Source organism: Anastrepha ludens, chromosome 4, assembly GCF_028408465.1.
Source record: "Anastrepha ludens isolate Willacy chromosome 4, idAnaLude1.1, whole genome shotgun sequence".
Taxonomy (NCBI): Eukaryota; Metazoa; Arthropoda; class Insecta; order Diptera; family Tephritidae; genus Anastrepha; species Anastrepha ludens.
Genome location: NC_071500.1, coordinates 85,737,952 through 85,756,254, shown reverse-complemented (window position 1 = coordinate 85,756,254; position 18,303 = coordinate 85,737,952). Strand labels below are relative to the sequence as shown.

The 18,303-nt window shown below is 38.7% G+C and overlaps 2 protein-coding genes across 2 annotated transcripts; one reads left to right on the top strand and one right to left on the bottom strand.

Annotated features, from left to right (window-relative positions):
• Window positions 1-1,655: 1,655 nt before the first annotated feature.
• Window positions 1,656-2,351, top strand: LOC128862028 (uncharacterized). The gene is made up of 2 exons (XM_054100431.1): window positions 1,656-2,017; window positions 2,112-2,351. Exons 1-2 carry the CDS (start codon window positions 1,784-1,786, stop codon window positions 2,247-2,249), a joined length of 372 nt encoding a protein of 123 aa, XP_053956406.1. The 5' UTR covers window positions 1,656-1,783; the 3' UTR covers window positions 2,250-2,351.
• A 1,360-nt stretch (window positions 2,352-3,711) lies between these two features.
• LOC128860042 (possible lysine-specific histone demethylase 1) lies at window positions 3,712-7,749 on the bottom strand. Its single transcript, XM_054097267.1, has 5 exons — window positions 7,104-7,749; window positions 6,163-6,993; window positions 5,665-6,104; window positions 5,052-5,590; window positions 3,712-4,984 (listed from the first exon to the last, which is right to left on the bottom strand). The coding sequence occupies exons 1-5, from the start codon at window positions 7,584-7,586 to the stop codon at window positions 4,383-4,385; spliced, it is 2,895 nt and encodes a 964-aa protein (XP_053953242.1). The 5' UTR covers window positions 7,587-7,749; the 3' UTR covers window positions 3,712-4,382.
• Between the last annotated feature and the right edge of the window lie 10,554 nt (window positions 7,750-18,303).

The following is an 18,303-nucleotide window of genomic DNA, read 5'->3' as shown; positions in this document are numbered from 1 at the left end:
TAGCGGAACGTCAATTCCGTCGTCGTCGAACTTTCTGATAGAATTTTCGTGCGTTGTTCCTGTTGGCCAGCATCTCAATCTCCTCGGACTCACGTATTTCGGCCTCTCGTTTTTTCTTTCGGATAATACGTCTCTCTTCCTTTTTTAGCTCTGTAGCGATCCCACATGGCTCGCGTTGCCCCCGATCGCAGCAGGAATTGTCAATTGTGATATTAAAACAAAAAATTGGTTAGAATTATATTTTATGAATTCATTTTTAAATTTAAAAACCATCGCAAAGTTGCGAAGTTTCGCCAACTTTCAAAAAATTGAATTTTTTCTTAATGTACATATATTTAAGAATACAGACAGAAAATTTAATATCGTTCTGGTGAATATTTTCGAAGTTACACATAAATTTAAAAAGGCGTTTCAGAGTGCTGGAAAGTGCTTCTCAAACTTTAAATGCGTTTTTCTCAAAATGGTGTTTTCAAAGTCAGTGACCAACATTACTCGTAAACGGCTCAACCGATTAGTCTCTAATTTTAGCACGAGCTTCTTAAATATATTTTTTAGTAATTAATCGAATATTTCTCCTCACTGATGAATATTTATTTTTAGAAACCGCCATCTTGTCAAATAAAATTTATTTTGCTTATTTCTTCGATTAGTTACTAGATTTAACATTTCTTCAACGAAATCTGTTTGGTTCTTTAATTTCAGACCATCCAGTTCAGAGATATAATGGTCACGGCAAAACGTCTTTTTTTGAGAGGAGCTCTCAGAGATCAGATCAGTTGTAGCTCCTTTCCAAATAAATATTTTTACTAATACTAAGTCTTCAAATACACTTTAAAGATAACATAATATGTGTAAAAAGTTTTTGATCAATAAATTTAAAAATTTTGTAAAAAAAATTCTGGAAAATTCACCTTTTTCGGCCTTCTGTGTATTAAATGAATTATTTCATAAAAGAATGATGCCCCATTCAGGAATTTTCTTATATTACTTACTACAAGAGAAACTACCTCAACTTATTTAAATTAATTATTATTTTATGGTATTTAGAAATCTTTTTTTTAATATTTTTTTTTTAATTTTGATTTTATTTGTGTAAATTTTTAATTTATTGATTCATTTTGGTTTTACAAAAAACCTTGAAGTCACGTATGAAGATATACTCATTGAAAATATTTTCCGTCAATCCCAGCTTTCTTATAATGAAACCTGCAATGTATGCCATCCCGTGCTCGTGGAGACTATCGAACTCTTCTCTCTATTTTAGCCGTCTGTTATATGTTAACCCGTTGCAAAATGTGAATTTCTCAAAAGCAACTCACTATTTTTCGTGCATATTTATAAAGAAAGTAAAAATATGCAAAAATGAAAATTAAAGTTTAAAAAAAACCAGTTACAAAAATCGTTTTTTTCTTCTGAATTGACCAGTAATCGCATTTGAATTGGCTTTGACTGAGCTTAATAAGTCGTGTCAGTAACGCCCCTTTTTCTCCTGTTAACTTTGATCAATAAGAAACACCAACTCTTTGCCGCTATCTGCCTCATACAATTTACGCTCATAGGAAATAAGCATTTCTCTTAACCTGGAGTTAGATGCCACTTGTTTTTGTATATTAAGATAGTAGGCGAATGTGACATATGAAAATTATTTAAATTTTTAATTATATTCAATCTATTTATTTCATAGTTTCATTTATGTAAATATTTTAACGAAAAAATTGAATTTGTAAAATAAATTTAAAAAAATCATATACAATTTCCCAATCAACTGCACATAAAGAGGCGAATGTCTAAGTCGAACGTCTCCAAAGAAGCGGCAGGAGCGCCAGAGGCCCAGCCATCACCACCTGCCCCTATTGGAAGTAAAAACGGCGTTCACAGGAACAAAGATGAAGAACATAACATGAACAAGCGCAGCAGTAACCGCAACCGTATTGGTCACATGTCGGACGATGCGAGTGGCTATACCTCCTCCAGCGCCGAAAATCTGGCGAAGAAAAGAAAATCGCGCAGAATGCCGGTAAGTGAATGGTGTAAATTCCCTTATGGTGCGCTTTTACTTTATGTCTATCCTATTTCCATATGCATTTATTTGTGTAACTTCCCACTTGCAGCCCACAGATGATTATGAAATGTATAGTGGCGTATCGGACTGCAGCAAATGCCGTAAACACAAGATGAGAGGGCGACGTAGTCGGGGTAGGAAATCCCGTTCACGCAGTCGTCGCCGCCGTGGCAGTCGCCGTCGTTAATATTATTTCTGATAAAATTTTTGTGTAACATATGTGAATTGGCTAAATTGATTTCATGTAAATTTGTTATGCAAAATAAAATGCTGAACATTTACCATTAAATGAATGGAGTTTGTTGGTATGACTCGCTCAAGGGGTTATATACAGTTAGAAGACCGAAAAAGGGCGAATTTTCCAGATTTTTTTCTGAGAAAACTTTAAAATTTTTTTATCTAAAAATAATATATATATGTTATCTTTTAACTGTATTTTAAAACTTAATATGAGTAAAAATATTTATTTGGAAAGGAGCTACAGCTGATCTGATCTCTGGGAGCTCCTCTCAAAAAAGACGTTTTCCGGTGACCACTATATCTCTGAAGTGGATCCTCTGAAATTAAAGAATCAAACAGATTTCGGCAAAGTAATGTTAATTAATCGAAGGAATAAGCAAAATAAATTTTTTTCACAAAATGACGGTTTATAAAAAAACCAAAAAAAAAAAAAAAAAATCGGTTGTTGACCGAAATTTTGGCTCTAAATTGTTTATAAAAAAATATTCATCGGTGAGAAAAAATCTTCGATTAATTACTAAAAAATATATTTAAGAAGCTCGTGTTTAAATTTTAAACTAATCGGTTTAGCCGTTTTCGACTTTGAAAACACCATTTTCAGAAAAACGCCTTTAAAGTTTGAAAATCACACTGAAACGCCTTTCCGAATTTGCATATAAGCCTCGTGTCTTTCAATTTGTATTTCGGAAGCTGCAGCAACGGTGATCGGAGGTTGTGGTTTTGAAGTACATACCGCTATTTTAATCAGTGGCAATAATTAATATTTCAATTCAAATAAACTTTATCTAAAATATATTTATTTACATTGTTCCACATGTCGTCCCCTTAGTATAACAATAGCCTATGTGCTCATAGGCTATTATTTTTTTATTGAATTTTTGGAATCTCCATCGTCGATTTTATATGTGGTCAAAATTTGGTCAAATTCTAGTTCCACAAAGTGGGTCAAAACATCAGTCAAAAATAATAAATATTTACAGACATAACGAGATTTGAGTGAGAGCTACTTTCGACAAAAAGTTTGAAATTCATTTTCTCAAAACATCAAAAAATTTATAGGCTATTTTAATACTAAGGGGACGATGTGATGTCACGCACTCTCTGATGGGCGCAATCTTGTTTCTGTCATTCTTGGTTTGACGCTTAGGAAAATCTCCCGTTTTGTTTCCAAACGCAGGGGGGTTAAAAAAAATCATTGTTTGCTCCAGAATGCGCCAACAAATTACTCCTGCATTTCTCGCTTTGGGAGATTTTACTTCCTGTTCTACTCGATTTTCAAACGCCAAAGAAAAATATTTAAAAATTCACTTCCCCTTCTTTAATAACTTCGGCACGATACCTGGTTTTCGAATTTAAAATCTTAGCCTTTTTTTCTAGAAATTACAAATTATTGGGTTTTATTGTGTTCAATTCATTCTTTGTGAAACGCTCGTTTCTAGTTAATATTATGACATTTACGATTAGGGAGCATATCGATAATAACCTTAATTCAGTTTCCAAACACACTTCCATGCTTTCAAATGCTAATTGCGATTCTAAATTAAAACATAAATAAAATTTTGGTTTCAACGGCGACAAAGCGCCGATACTCCACACGCAATTACCTGCTTGTGTAGGTTAATGTCTGTGTGAGTTACCATAGGCGGTCTAGTATTAAAGTTGTTGTTCCAATAGTTACACAACGATTTAAATCTAATATTTATTTAATGGGTTGTCACAAATTACGACGGTTTTAGCTGTTGCTAATTTACCTAAATCTCATAGAGCTAAATATTTTAAAAGTCGAGGATGTTACAAGTGTTTGAATAGTCGGACAGACAAATGATGTTTATTTTAATGTTAATTCTTTGCTAATTAGAGATATGAAAGTTTTTCCCCAAACGAAGTTAGGGGCATACAAAGTGGCTTAAATGAATAACTACAAATACGATAAAAAACCATACGTAAGCATATGGCGTTGAAGTAAAAAAAAAAACTCATAGTCCGAAATGAATGTAGGTTAAAAAATGCGCTATTTCACAGGCATGCAAGCAGACATTCACACATTTACATTTTGCATCCTTTCCTATTTAAACTCTATCTATTCATTAGAGTCGGCAGTGTTCGATTTCTCTTCCGAAGTCTTTGAGGATGAATCTGTTGAATGGGCGATATCAACAATATCCACATTGTCGCCCACAGATGCTGTATTGGCCGCCTCCACCACAGAATATCCGATGTCGGGCGGTGTGCCTTCTGGGTAACCCAAATAATAGTCCGCTATGCGACCCGCTTCACGTAGCCCACTCAAGAAGGCACCATGCACTGTGGCGGGATAGTTGCGTATGGTGTGTTCGCCAGCAAAGAATAGACGCGGCAGCTCATCTTGTTCTTGATTGACATTAGTACTCGTCGGATTCGGTGGTATGACGGGTGAAGCTAGTAGATCATAATCACTACCAGAAGATCCAACGGATACGAAACTATAGGAGCCACGTGCCCATGGATCGGCACGCCAACGTGTGACGACTGTTTCTTTGGGTTGCGGTACGGAACCATTGCCGAAAATGCCCTTCAATACAGCAATACAACGTCCGACAATGACGTCATCCGATACATTTTCCATTATGGCGGCCGATTGACCAGCTACTAGTGCGAGCAGTACTGGCGACTGTGAAATGCTCCAGAAAAGAAAGAGTTCACCTGTAAAAAGTAAGATAAACAACTCATTCGATCTTACAAAAAATAGTATAAGAAAAGGAGAATCTACCGCGACTAGCTGTTGTGCTGCCCACATGGCCGAACAAGTTAGTATTGGGATCCCAGAAGATACGATCAAAACAGAGCACAACTTTATTTAAATTGCCAAAGCCTAATCGCTGTATAGCTGATTGCTTCCAATCGGGCAATGGTGGTTCAAATTTTACCGTATTTGCTTGTTGCGATTGCACTTTGGTGGTGGCTATCTTTAGCACACCTAGCGTCAGTGTACAGAGCGCAATGTCTGCTTTGTATGTAACGGAAGAATTGTTTGTTTTCAAATTTTCAGTCACGATTTCCACACCAGTGGGGAAATATTTAATCGTCTTAACGGCGGTATTTACGCGTATGTCCAAACCCTCGGTTAAAGCAATTGGCACACACGAGTAACCATTGCGCACAGTCGTGTGATTGCCGATGAACTCGAAATCATCGTCTTGATCCCAATGTTTTAGGGAGAGATTGCTTAGTGGTGTAGCATTTGCGAACTCCAGATTCGCGAAGTGCCAGTCCAGTATCTGGCGATCTTTAGACGAGAGATAAACGTCACTAAGAGAAAAAGATGTGAAATATTAATTAACACAAATAATGCAATATTTTTAAAATATGTACAATGTACTCACCTGGGAGGATTGCTTTCGATTTCTTTAAGTTTAGCTACCAGTGTTTCCTCTTCCTTGATAAGTTCCTCGTACTCCTTACAGCTCTTCGTCCACTCAAAATGTGTGGAACGTATTTCGAATTCATGTTCAATCCACAGCGCATCCCCATCGCCACTGCGTTGTGGGCGTGACTTTAGTAGTTTTGCATGGGTTTCCTTGTAGTTTTGTATTTTAGCCAACAATTCGGAGATGCGTGTCTGCGTAGCAATGACGGCACGTTGTGCCTCAGCGAGAACGGTCAAGTGCTGCACCTGTTTTTCTTTTACCGCCTTCTCTTGCAGCTTGATGATCCATTCCAGCGCACGTCCAAGTGAGATAGGGTCGTCGTTGGCGTAGTTGAAGTCTAGCTGGTGAGAAAGATAGCTGGCGGACTCGAGAAGTCGATTGAATTCGCGTTCAACCTAAAAAATAAAAAAAATTTTTGGTAACATGAAAATACTAAATATTTTCATTAGTCACCATATCATCCTTGTGCTTGGGCACTGGCTTGCCACACGCACCATAGAGCGGGCATGCTTGTCTTATGGGCACCATCTCCATGCCGATCTGTTTGCTTAGTATAGTCATGGGATTGCCCCAAACTCCTGTCACAACCATAGCACCCAAATCGGCAATATAATTGTTTTTGCGAAAAGTAGCAATTCGTCCGCCCACACGGTCACGCGCCTCCAATACAATCACATCCATGCCAAATTGCTGCAACTGCTGTGCAGCTGCTAACCCTGAAATGCCTGCACCAATAACGATAACCTTGCCCAACTTCTTGGCTGGTATGGAACGTAAACGTTTGAAAATGCCAAAATTAATGAAACCATGTCGCTCCAGAAACGAGTGTATGCGCTTCACCAAATTCGGATCGCTATCAAATGGTGGCTCCATATCTTTTATAGCGTTTTCTACAATAAGCTGCTGTTTTGGATTCTCTATCCACATTTGCAGCAGGCGGTTGCGTATGTTGAGGAAAACACGCTGCGCCACCAAACCTGTTTTGGTGATATCGGGAAAACATGCGGCTTCATTCGAAGTCATCTTATCAAAGGGTAGACGTGATTGAAAAGCAGCACCCTCAAGACCTGTCAAAATTTCTTTATATGCCTCTGCCGCAGCCGCAGCTGCTTCGCGTGGATCGGTGATCTCCTTCGGAAAGGGGCTACGTGCCGTTTCAGATTTGCGCGTTTTACCACTCTCTGAGCGTCTATCACCAACGCCGGTGGCCGATGAGCTTGAAGGTGTGCTTGGTTTATCACCCGAATCTGTATTTCCTCCCGTTGGTTTGTTGTAGTAATCAACCTGTAAACAAAAATCATAAAACTAATACGTAATGTCCATTCACCAACTTATGACGTGTGATCGTCATCAGATGCATACAAAAACAAAGCCAGCCAGCCGCATTGCTATACCTTTGGTTTGTTCCGTCTACTGGTGCGTCGCTCATCCCCAACGGCACCACCTTGCGCATCATTGGAATCGTCATCGTATTTTATTTTACTAGGCGTTCCACTACCACCAGCGCCTGAAGGTGCTTTACGCTTTGGTGACATTTCCTCCACGTCCGAATCATCGCTTATCAACGTTACACACTCGATTGTTTCCGTGTTGGTGCCCGCGCTGCTGTTGTTCGTCGTCGTAGTTGTTGTACTACTATTAGTATTTGTATTGCCATTGTTGTTGTTGTTGCCGCCACTACTATTATTATTGCTCTTTATTAATGGTTGTTGGTGTTGGTGGAAGACGCTGCCGGTGCTGGCGGCACTACTCCCGCCGATTACAGGCACAGCCGCTGCCGCTGCCACCGTCGTCACTGCTGCGATTATTGGCGTTCCCCCTACTGTTTGTGTAGGCAGCGAAGACACGCCGGTGGTAACTACGATTGTTTTCTCCATTTTACACGACACACTTTCATATAACTATTGCTTTACACAGTTTTTATATCGTTTACGCATATTTTCCATGCTTTTTTATAATTTTTAATTAATTTTTTCACAAGTTTTTGTCAAATTAACACGAGCAACGTTTTGTTTATGTCTCGTCTGCCGCCGCGTATAGGGTTGCAAGTGAAAGGAGCAATAAAAAACAAAGGCAGAATAAGCGAGTTTGGGTGCTTGACTTTGCTATTTCGCAGAATGAGCGAACTCTGTAGTGTAGAAGTTAGTGGTGCTGTTGTAATTTTCGCTGCTCGCCGACAGATGTCACAAGGGTAGCTTGATTTTAAAATTTTGTTTGAATGTGTATAGGCCTCTCCTTTTCGTCAAGCGTTAGCAAGTGGCGAATAAATGAAGTAACTGGTATAAATGAACATATATTGGCAACGCGGGAATAGAGCTGCCTTAAATTACATGTGTTTGTAAAATGTGAGTTATACCAGTCTAATGAGCTATAATCGTACTCGCTAGCGGTGAATCTTACTCGATAACTTTGTTGTTCCTTTCGCATGCAAATTGTTCGTTAAATTAATCGAGCATAAAGATAGCGAGCGGGGAAATGGCCTATTGTGATATAATTTTTTAAAGTTATTCCAACGGAATAAAAATGTGCCTACGTAAGTGTATGTATACGCCTACGTATATAATTACGACAAGTATCATACTTTAAAGCACTCAGAATAACGAGTGGAATAAGTGAACCCGATTTGTTAATTATTTAGTGGCTACTATAATACCAAAGTTTTCCCTTTTTTCAGAAGGCATTTTTTTCATATTCAAATTTAGTTTAATGACATTCTTAGTATTACAAAAATCTGTACTACGGGTGGCTGATGAAAGCCGCTACCAAAAAAAAATTGAATAACTTTTTTTCTTTTTAAGTTATCTGTTCCATTTTTCTTTTAATTTGCAGATTGATCTTTAAAATTTATTAAAATGGATAACTGGCACACGCAAACAAGAATTTGGATAGTCCGCCGCTATCACGCACTGGAGTCCGTAGTTTTGGTACAGAGAGAGTACAGGCGGATGTTTGGCGGCGATCCCCCGAGCAGATGGACCATAATGAGACTGGTGAATAATTTTGCTGAGCAAGGAACAGTCGCAAGAAGGCCTTATCATCGAAACCCACCAGTTCGGACGGAGGAAACGATCGCTGCTGTAGCTGCAGCTATACAAAGCAATCCAAGGGTTTCAACAAGAAGCTTATCTGCTCAACTTGGTGTCAGCCGACAGTCTTTGCAAACAATAATGCACAAAGATTTAGACTTATTTCCCTACAAAATTCAAATGGTTAACAAACTGAAAGCAGCAGACTTGCCGATTCGCTTGGAATTTTGCCAGAAGATCCTGCAAATGGTGGAGGAAGACCAAAACATGTTAAACTGCCTTTTCATGTCTGATGAGGCCCATTTCGATTTAAACGGCAATGTGAACAAACAAAATTGTCGAATATGGAGTACTTCTAACCCACAGATACTCCACGAGACGGAATTGCATCCTCTTCGCGTGACAGTGTTCACGCTGTATTGTCGGGCCTTATTTTTTTTGAAGAAAATGGTCACACCGTTACGGTTACTGGAGACCGTTATTTGAAAATGCTGAAAGAATTTTTCTATCCAGAACTACGCCGAAAGAGAATTCCTTTCAACTCTGTGTGGTTTCAACAAGATGGGGCAACGTCTCACATAGTCCAGACTGTTATGACAGAGTTGCGACGATTTCCCAATAAACTGATTTCAAGAAACTCCGAATTTCGTTGGCCCCCCAGGTCGCCTGACCTTACTGCACCTGACTTTTTCTTGTGGGGTTTATGTAAACAAGAAGTTTATAAAACAAAGCCAACAAATTTGGATGAACTAAAACAATCCATTCGGGCAACAATTGCGGCTATTCCTGTCGCAACTCTCAAAGCAGCAATGAACAACTTTTTACTAAGATGCCGCACTTGTGTCAATGAGCATGGGGGGCATTTAAATTAAATTATTTTTAAAACTAGTTAAGCTACATTTAATAAAATTTAATGACCTGCAACTTGAAAAAAAAATAAATGAATTCCATACACTAAAAAAAAAGTTATTTGAGTTTCTTAATGTAGCAAAATTCATCAGCTACCCGTATTCGGAAAATTTTTTTCATTGATAAGTCCATCTGGTGTGGCTGCCTGAAAGTACCCCGCTAAGTTTGGAGGGTCCACCAGAAAGTTAAAAGAAAAGAGAAGACTTGTTCTACGTGTTTGACACATTTTTTTCGCGTTTTTTCGAAATAACGTTTTCCTCAAAAATTCTATAAATGTTTGCTAAAAGATTTTGCATATTTTTTAAACACGAATTTTTTTAAATTTTGTTTGGTGCTACCCTTAAGTCATCTACTATTGGAATTCCGAATTTATATTCCGGGAACTTTATTTTTGTGAACGCATATTGGTTCAATCTAGATAATCCGGACAATTGAAAGTTAGAATTGTAAAAAAAAAATTATTCAACAAAAAAATGTTTACTCAAAAACTTAGCGATATTATTTCTCTTGAACTACAATTCTTTTGAATACCGTGAATAAAAATTGAAAATTGTATATAACATTTTTTAAATTTTCCTAAAATTCTGGAACACTCCTGAAAATAGAGCGAAAGTTTCCGAGATTGGTATTTAAAAATCCCGAGATTCCGTGATTTACAGCAACACTTGATCTATGCTTAAGGGGTGCTGGTGATCTAGAGCTTGAAAATTTAGGGTATTTTCAGGAATTTTCTTTTACAATAAAAAATGAAAAACAATATTTAAATTTTTTAGGCTTTTTTAGTTTCTTTTAATAATACAAAAATGACAAAAAAAAATTTTGTTTTTAATTTTAATAATTTAAAAAATGGCGTTGAAGTTGATCCTCCCGAAAAATTAGACCTGGACAATGTTGTCCATTTTGGCTCTTCTATTTATCGGAAATACAAATACCAAAAAAATTATTAATCAATATGGCTTTGGCTATGTCCCGCTACTACAATAGAATAAAAAAAAAGAATTGGCAAAAAGGTGCGGTTTTGATTTGACACTCTAAAAATCGGCTTTTTTCAGTTTTTAATAAAAAAAATACGAAATAATAATATGATTTTAGTACGGACGATAGCCATTGGTGTTGTAAACAACATATTAAAGTTTCAGACGATACGGTTTAATAGTTTTTTTTTGTTTTTGACAACACCAGACCGAAAAAAGTCGTTTCGAAATAAAAGAGTTTAAAGTTTGAGTTAGAGGAGCGCGCGAACCGCTCTCTACCTAGTTAATGGGCTGTAGGAGCTATAATATTGGGAATTTCCGAATGAAAATTTTTAAGATTCTTAAGGTAGGTAGGTAAGTAGGGTGGTTGTCATAAAGACACACTTAGAGCTTTCGCAGGTGCATTGTGACACCACTGGAGCTTATCCTTACCCTACGTGTTCCTTTTCAAACCATCTGGTAACTTTAATAAACGAGCAGAGCTTCGTTAATTTTAGATGGGCTATGCCCGCTACATCGGTTAAGAATGCTGTATCAAGAGTGCGCAGCCTTCTCATAGCTCAGCTTTCACACTCACATAAAAGGTGTCTGACTGTTTCCTCTTCTTCGGTATTAAGACAGCATCTACAGAAATCGAAGTACGGGAGTCCTAACCTTCTAACGTGGCTGCCTATTAGACAATGACCAGTTAATACCCCTATCATTTTTCTTATAGCTTTTCTGTTAAATCTTAGCAAGATCTTCGATCGACCGCTGTTCAAGTTCGGCCATGCCTGTCTGCTTAGTTCGCATGTTGTGAGGTTTTGCTAGCTTGTATTTGCCTTTTTAATGGTTTCCCTGTCTATAAGTAATTTACAAGTGGCTATAGGCATGGGTATCAGCGCCTTATCCGGTTGGAGGTCGAGCGTTGTACCGGTTCGAGCAAGTTCATCTGCCTTGCAGTTCCCTGCTATATTCCTGTAGCTTGGCACCCAGATAAGGTGCACTTTGTAGCACTTAGGTACGTAATTTAGTAGTTTAAAACATTCTAAAACTGTTTTTGACGAGTGTGTTTTAGATTCAAGCGCTTTTATTGCCGCTTTACTGTCCGAGTAAATGAAGACTTCATTTGTGGATAATACTTTCGTTTTTATTACCGTAAGTCCCCCGAGTTTATCGGAGTAAACCCCTCCACCTACTTTGTTGCCCAGTTTTGAGCCATCTGTATAGATGTTTATATCATTTTCTCTAACAATAAGCCCATTATCCATCCTTGGTCTTACAGAAATCCGTTGTGCCAGGAATGCAGGGGAATTTTTCTAGAATTGAAAAGTGTCCTCTCTGATTCGTTCTGAGTAGGCCGATTTCTCTTAGTCTGAGAGTTGCTTAGGCAGCTGTTTGCTTACCGAATTGTTCTATTGGTGAAAGGTTAAGCATAATATTTAGGGCATCTGTGGGTGTGGCCCTCGGGGCCCCGCAGATGAAAAGACTTTGTACATGTAACATGGTTCTTTTAATGTATAACTTATCTAAAGCCGGCCACCATACTAGTATGCCGTATGTTAGGATTGGTCTGACTATTGCTGTGTAAAGCCAATATACGATAGATGGGGAGATACCCAAACTTAGTCCTATCAGCTGTTTACAAGAGTATAGTGATATTGTCGCCTTTTTTACTCTATCTTCGACATTTGCCTTCGAACTTAGTTTTCTGTCTAGTATTAGACCTAAGTAGCGGTCCTCATCACTAAATGATAGTGCCGTTCCACCTAGAGTCGGGGGAGCTGTATTTGGAATTTTATGTTTCCTGGTAAATAGGGTGAGTTCAGTTTTATTGGGGTTGACGCTTAGCCCATTTGCTTTTGACCAGTTTTCAACCATGTTTAGTAAATCTTGCATGACTTCTCTAAGTGTATTGGGAAATTTCCCTCTTACTACCATTGCAACATCGTCCGCTTATGCTACGACGTGTTGTCCTTTCTCCTCTAGGCTCTTTAGCAAGGAGTTTAATGCCAGCACCCATAGGAGAGGGGACAGCACACCGCTTGAGGTGTTCCTCTACTAACTTTTTTCTTGATCTTAGGTGTTTAGATTAGATTCTTAAGATACTATTTATAATTTCGAAATATCGAAAATACAAAAAATCCTTTTTTTTTTAATTTTTAGACCCCCGATTCCCTTTAATACACATGCCATTCTTGGAATGGGGAATGTCGCCGTTTAAAATGACATAAATAAGTCGATAGTCCGGATCACTTTTCAGTCACTAATGAAGAAAAGTTGCCCCAATTTGGTATCAGAGTTAATACCAGAATATAATTTAACCATTATTTCCATACCTACTTTGCATTTATTGAACCCACGCGTTGTTGTTTTTACAAAATGTTTGCTATTTTTCATTCAAAAACATTTCAATGCCCTTTCAGTTCCTAAAATGACTTCCCAACTGTCATTGCGCATGCGCCACCTCCCATCGTGCGCTTGATGTGTGATCGCGTTGCTGATAGTCTGCTTGATTTATGTAACACAAACAAATGTGCGTAGATTTGTGTCGGCTGATGGTGGTGGTGGCGGTAGCGACAGTTTTAAAATCAGCAGCAATTGGAAACTCGGCTTTGCTATCCTATTACTTTTCTGTTGATCGATTTTCGGTTGCCTGCCGTGTTGCCAAATTAAAAACTCACCCAATTAACTGCGGGCATTTATCATTTGCGTGGCACATCTTTACTGAATATGAATGGGAACGAACGGCGTTGGTTGGTTTTGTCTCATTGCGTAAATAATCTATTCGCTCTAGATCCCTTTGATGTGCACCCTTACGATCCTTTTGATTTTTTTTGTCGCATGCGTTACTATAAATACTTTTAAACTTTTAATCAAAATTGGGAAATTTATTGGTTTTTAAATAATTTGGAATTAATGCCCCCGATGCTAGGCGTAGTTGTTAGGCAATTTATGGACTTAAGCGAATAATGCGTGGCTAAGCTTGTTAGGATTTTAATTGGATTGAATTGGTTTAGAATTAGAAAGCAATATCCAAATGATAAGCGTTAGGTTGGTGAAATATCACACAAAAGAAAAGAAAAAAAATGTTTATAAAGTACAGAGTTTTTCATCCATAATGTCAGATTATCACACAATCGTTTTGTGGGCGATTGTTAAATCATGCGCACGCAACAAGAAATAATGATATGTCACATGCTGAACTTGCAATATCAGTTCGCGTATAGCATCGAGTTTTTCTGGCATAATATCGATACTTGACGACCTTCACGAAATTCGTGCTGTAGTGAAGCTCCATCGAGAAAATTGGAGAATGACTCACCCGATGAACCCGAATGATGGACAATACTTTGAATAAATGAAATACGTAACCTGTCAATCCAATATTTCAGGAACATGCTGACGGTTTCTGGTATAGTCTTATGCTTTGTTCTCATTCGCACGTAATTCGCGCTCTCATTCGTAATTCACTTCCCAATTACTATTCCAATAAGGTATTTTACCATTTCAGACTCTAAGAGCGAGTTCCCTGATTTGTAAGTAATCTAGCCTCAATTACCATGAGAATTACGTATCCATCGTTGGCTTTCCTAAACTTTAACGGCAATTTAAAGATATTAGCTGTCAAACTCAAAGTAAAGAGCAAACCAAAACAAAGTTAACGATCGTTTAATAATAATCAAAAAAATGTGTATTGTAATAATTGCAGCAAAGAATTGGGGAGGAGACCAAATTGTCTTGAAGTACTGTTCCACCTCCAATTGGCGCGATAACCGCTTACGAAATTCATTGTCCAAGCTTATGCGATCATACGACAGGACGGGCATGATGAAAGCCTTTTGAAGAGCCTAAAAAGTGTTAGTTTTGTTCGCTTGAAGTAACCGCATCTTCTAAATACATGAAGTTATCGTTTTCGTTTTCACCAAAATGGTGGCCGACCGTTGACCGGCTCTCAGCGAGAGAATGGCTGACGTTAGCAAGGCCATGACAACGGTTTGTTTAGAAAAAAACTGACATTGTGTTGATGATATAAGAAAAAAATCAATACGGCCTGTACTCATGTGACTTCGCTGTCTCCCTCATGTTATGTGTGAAATGAGCGGACAGAATTTTGCTACCGAATCCCCGGTGACATGTCAGCCGAAGTTACTCCCTGAATTTCGATTTTCACCATAGGTGAAGGCCAAACCAATATTCAATATCATTATTGTTCAACCACTCAACTCATTTATATTCTCGCCTCTTATCGCTATAAGCGAGGACCATTCGACGACCTGTTCACATTTGCTGGTAAATTTTTTGATTGCTGGAAAATGGAAGGAATAATTAACATAATCTTTACTATAAAATAAAGTAAAGTCTTGATATTGAAATTTGAAAAACAAGCCAACAAGCACCGAGAGATTTGGTAACTCCTAAAACACACAGGCTAAAAATCCCATTGGATTTAAAGATCTGGAAAGGGTATATAGTCAAGGAGGAAAGAAGACAAGTAACAAAAAGAAAAAGATAGGAAAAAATAGAGACATAGAGGCAACTAGACCTGTAAGAATTTTCCAGATTCTCTCAATGATTTCAATGGTGGTCATATGCTTATCCCATGGATTGTGTCCAACCAACCATCAACCGAACGACTTTTCTTCCAAGTTTTAGAAAAGAAATTTCGTTAGTTTCCTCTTCGGGCTTTTCATAAAACACTTTGCAATTCTGCAGTGTTCTAGACCGGACCAGCGCTCTTTATGTAAATTGCATACATAATTGCTGATCCAAGTCAATTGCGATCAGTAACCTTCTCCACTTGCGTGGACCTCCACTACATATGGAACCATCCTCCTTCTCCAAACTGGATAAAGAGGCAAAGCGAATGGGTCTGGTGGTGAACGAGGACAAAACGAAGTACCTCCTGTCATCAAACAAACAGTCGGCGCACTCGCGTATCGGCACCCACGTCACTGTTGACAGTTATGATTTCGAGGTTGTAAAGGACTAAGTATACTTGGGAACCAGCATTAACACCGATAACAATGTCAGCCTTGAAGTCCAAAGTAGAATATTTCTTGCCAATAAGTGCTACTTTGGGCTAAGTAGGCAATAGGTAAAAGGTAGATAAAGTCCTCTTTCGACGAACAAAACTAACACTCTACAAGACTCTCATCATGCCCGTCCTAACATATGGCGCAGAAGAGTGGACGATGACAACATCCGATGAAGCGACGCTTGGAGTGTTCGAGAGAAAGATTCTGCGTAAGATTTTTGGACCTTTGCATGTTGGCAACGGCGAATATCGCAGGCGATGGACGACGACATAGACATAGCACAGCGAATAAAGATCCAGCGGTTACCTTGGCTGGGTCATGCTATTCGAATGGATACAAACGCTCCGGCTTTGAAAGTATTCGATGCGGTACCAGCTGGTGGTAGCAGAGGAGGAGGGAAGCCTCAGGAAAGATCAGGTGGAGAAGGACTTGGCTTCACTTGGTGTGTCCAATTGGCGCCGGTTAGCACGAGAAACAAACGACTGGCGCGCTTTGTTAAACTCGGCCAAAATCGCGTAAGCGGTTATCGCGTCAATTAAGAAGAAGAACCGCTGATCTACTCCTTGATTCCTGCAGAACTGATTCCGATTATTGGCTGACCCACAGTTGGGCTATTTATCGCCAATTTGATTCCCTTGAACACCGTAGTGTGCTAGGAAGTTTTAGTTAAGCAAATAATAGTAACAAAAAGCAGAGTTAAAGAACCATAAGGAGGGCTGCCAAAGGGCATAACGAATGCTCCGTGGAAGCAGGGTAATTCGAGAATTATTTAGAGGGCGAGTTATGTGTCGTGGAAACGCGGTATTACATACGGCTTAAATGATGTTCAGTATAAGATTCTCTCATAATACGGATCCTTAAAAAAGTCCAACGGGATCAAACCCAACGGATTGAAATTAACGATTTCCGTTGTGTAAATGGCGGTTTCAGCCTCATTTTCGTAAAATGTGACCAATGATGCTATCACTTCAAAGTCGATCCCCTTCGAGTTGATATACGCCTCAGTCGAATCTTGTTTGCAGTAAAAACATATTTTGACAACACAGACTCACTTTGGGAATAAGTTTTCGATATTTTGAAAGTTTGTTGAAATGTATAACAATCCACTTTGCACTACGGAGGTGCGATACCGATTTGCTGTGTCTATTTTGGGCTCAAATTATCTGTTAATTTTTATTTAAAAAGGAACGACCTAAAGTGATTTAAAAACAACAAAACTGGTTAGAGGTTCGGTCCGATAGGGATAAGCTGTGCTAAATTTAGGAATGCTTCTTTCTTGCACATCAAAAGAGTTCTTCATATGTGGCGTGCGATCGAGAAATCTACCTAATCTAACTTAACTCGTAATTCTTGTTTTTAATTTGAAAATGTTGTTGTTCCATTAAAAGCTGTTTTAAAGCCATTTATGCCTAAACTATTCCAATAAACTACACAAGTCTTCATTTTACAGGAAAATATTGTTTTTGAATAGTTTTCCTCTTCAATTGGACAAGTACTACAATCACAAAAAATATTCATATCCGGCGCAAAAATATATTTATTTCAAAAAAACCTTGACCTCAGTAATACCTTTGTTAAGATCCAAAGGCAGCTTAACCCATTTCATCAGCAATCAACTGCTGCGGCAGCCGCTGTAAATCAGCACCCTTCTGTACTACAAATAGTAACAACAATAATTCTAACCACTTTCAGCAGCAACAACGATAAAAACAATACTACCATATGCCACAGCCACACTACACCCATACACACCCATTTTGTATTATTTAACAATTTCGAAAAAATTAGCGTTGTTTCAAGGCGAACAGCGCAACCTTTGATGAACTCGCAGTTTTTAAGGATACGCCAACAATGCTTTTCTATACCTTTCGTATGACTGTCAGGAAATTTATCAAGGATCTGTGATCATTACGCCTTTTGTTGTGCGCGGCAAAGAATGGTGTAGTTGTGGGTACGTACATATGTATGTATGTATATGCGCTTTAGGGCGGCTCATTTTGTATGGAACGATTTTTTTTACATTGTTCTTAGCAGATTCGAATTATATAAGGTTGTCAAAAAAGTCTTGCGGTATTTTTATTGAATTTTCAATTGTTCATAAAATTGGTTATAATAATGTGATTTAAGTCCCAACGAGATGCCAACTTCATAATACCACTCTTATAGAAGCTCGCTTCCCTATTGTCAAAAAACTCGGAGAGCCAATTTTCACAGGACTCTCTTGTGGACAACTTCCGACTACCAAGCTCGTTCGCCATGGACAGAAATAGGTGGTAATCACTTGGTGCGAGATCCGGACTATATGGTGGATGCAAAAGAACCTCCCATCCGAGCTCCCGGAGCTTCTGGCGCGTCACCAAAGATGTGTGTGGCCTGGCGTTGTCCTGATGGAAGACAATTCGGCCTCTGTTGATCAAAGATGGCCTCTTCTGCATGAGTGCTGCATTCAAGCGGTCCAGATGTTGGCAGTACAGATCCGAATTGAGCGTTTGGCCATAGGGGAGCAGCTCATAGTGGATGATTCCCTGCCAATCCCACCAAACACACAGAAGAACCTTCCTGGCCGTCAATCCAGGCTTGGCCACCGTCTGGGCAGCTTCACCGCTTTTCGACCACGACCGTTTGCGCTTCACGTTGTCGTAAGTGACCCACTTTTCATCGCCAGTC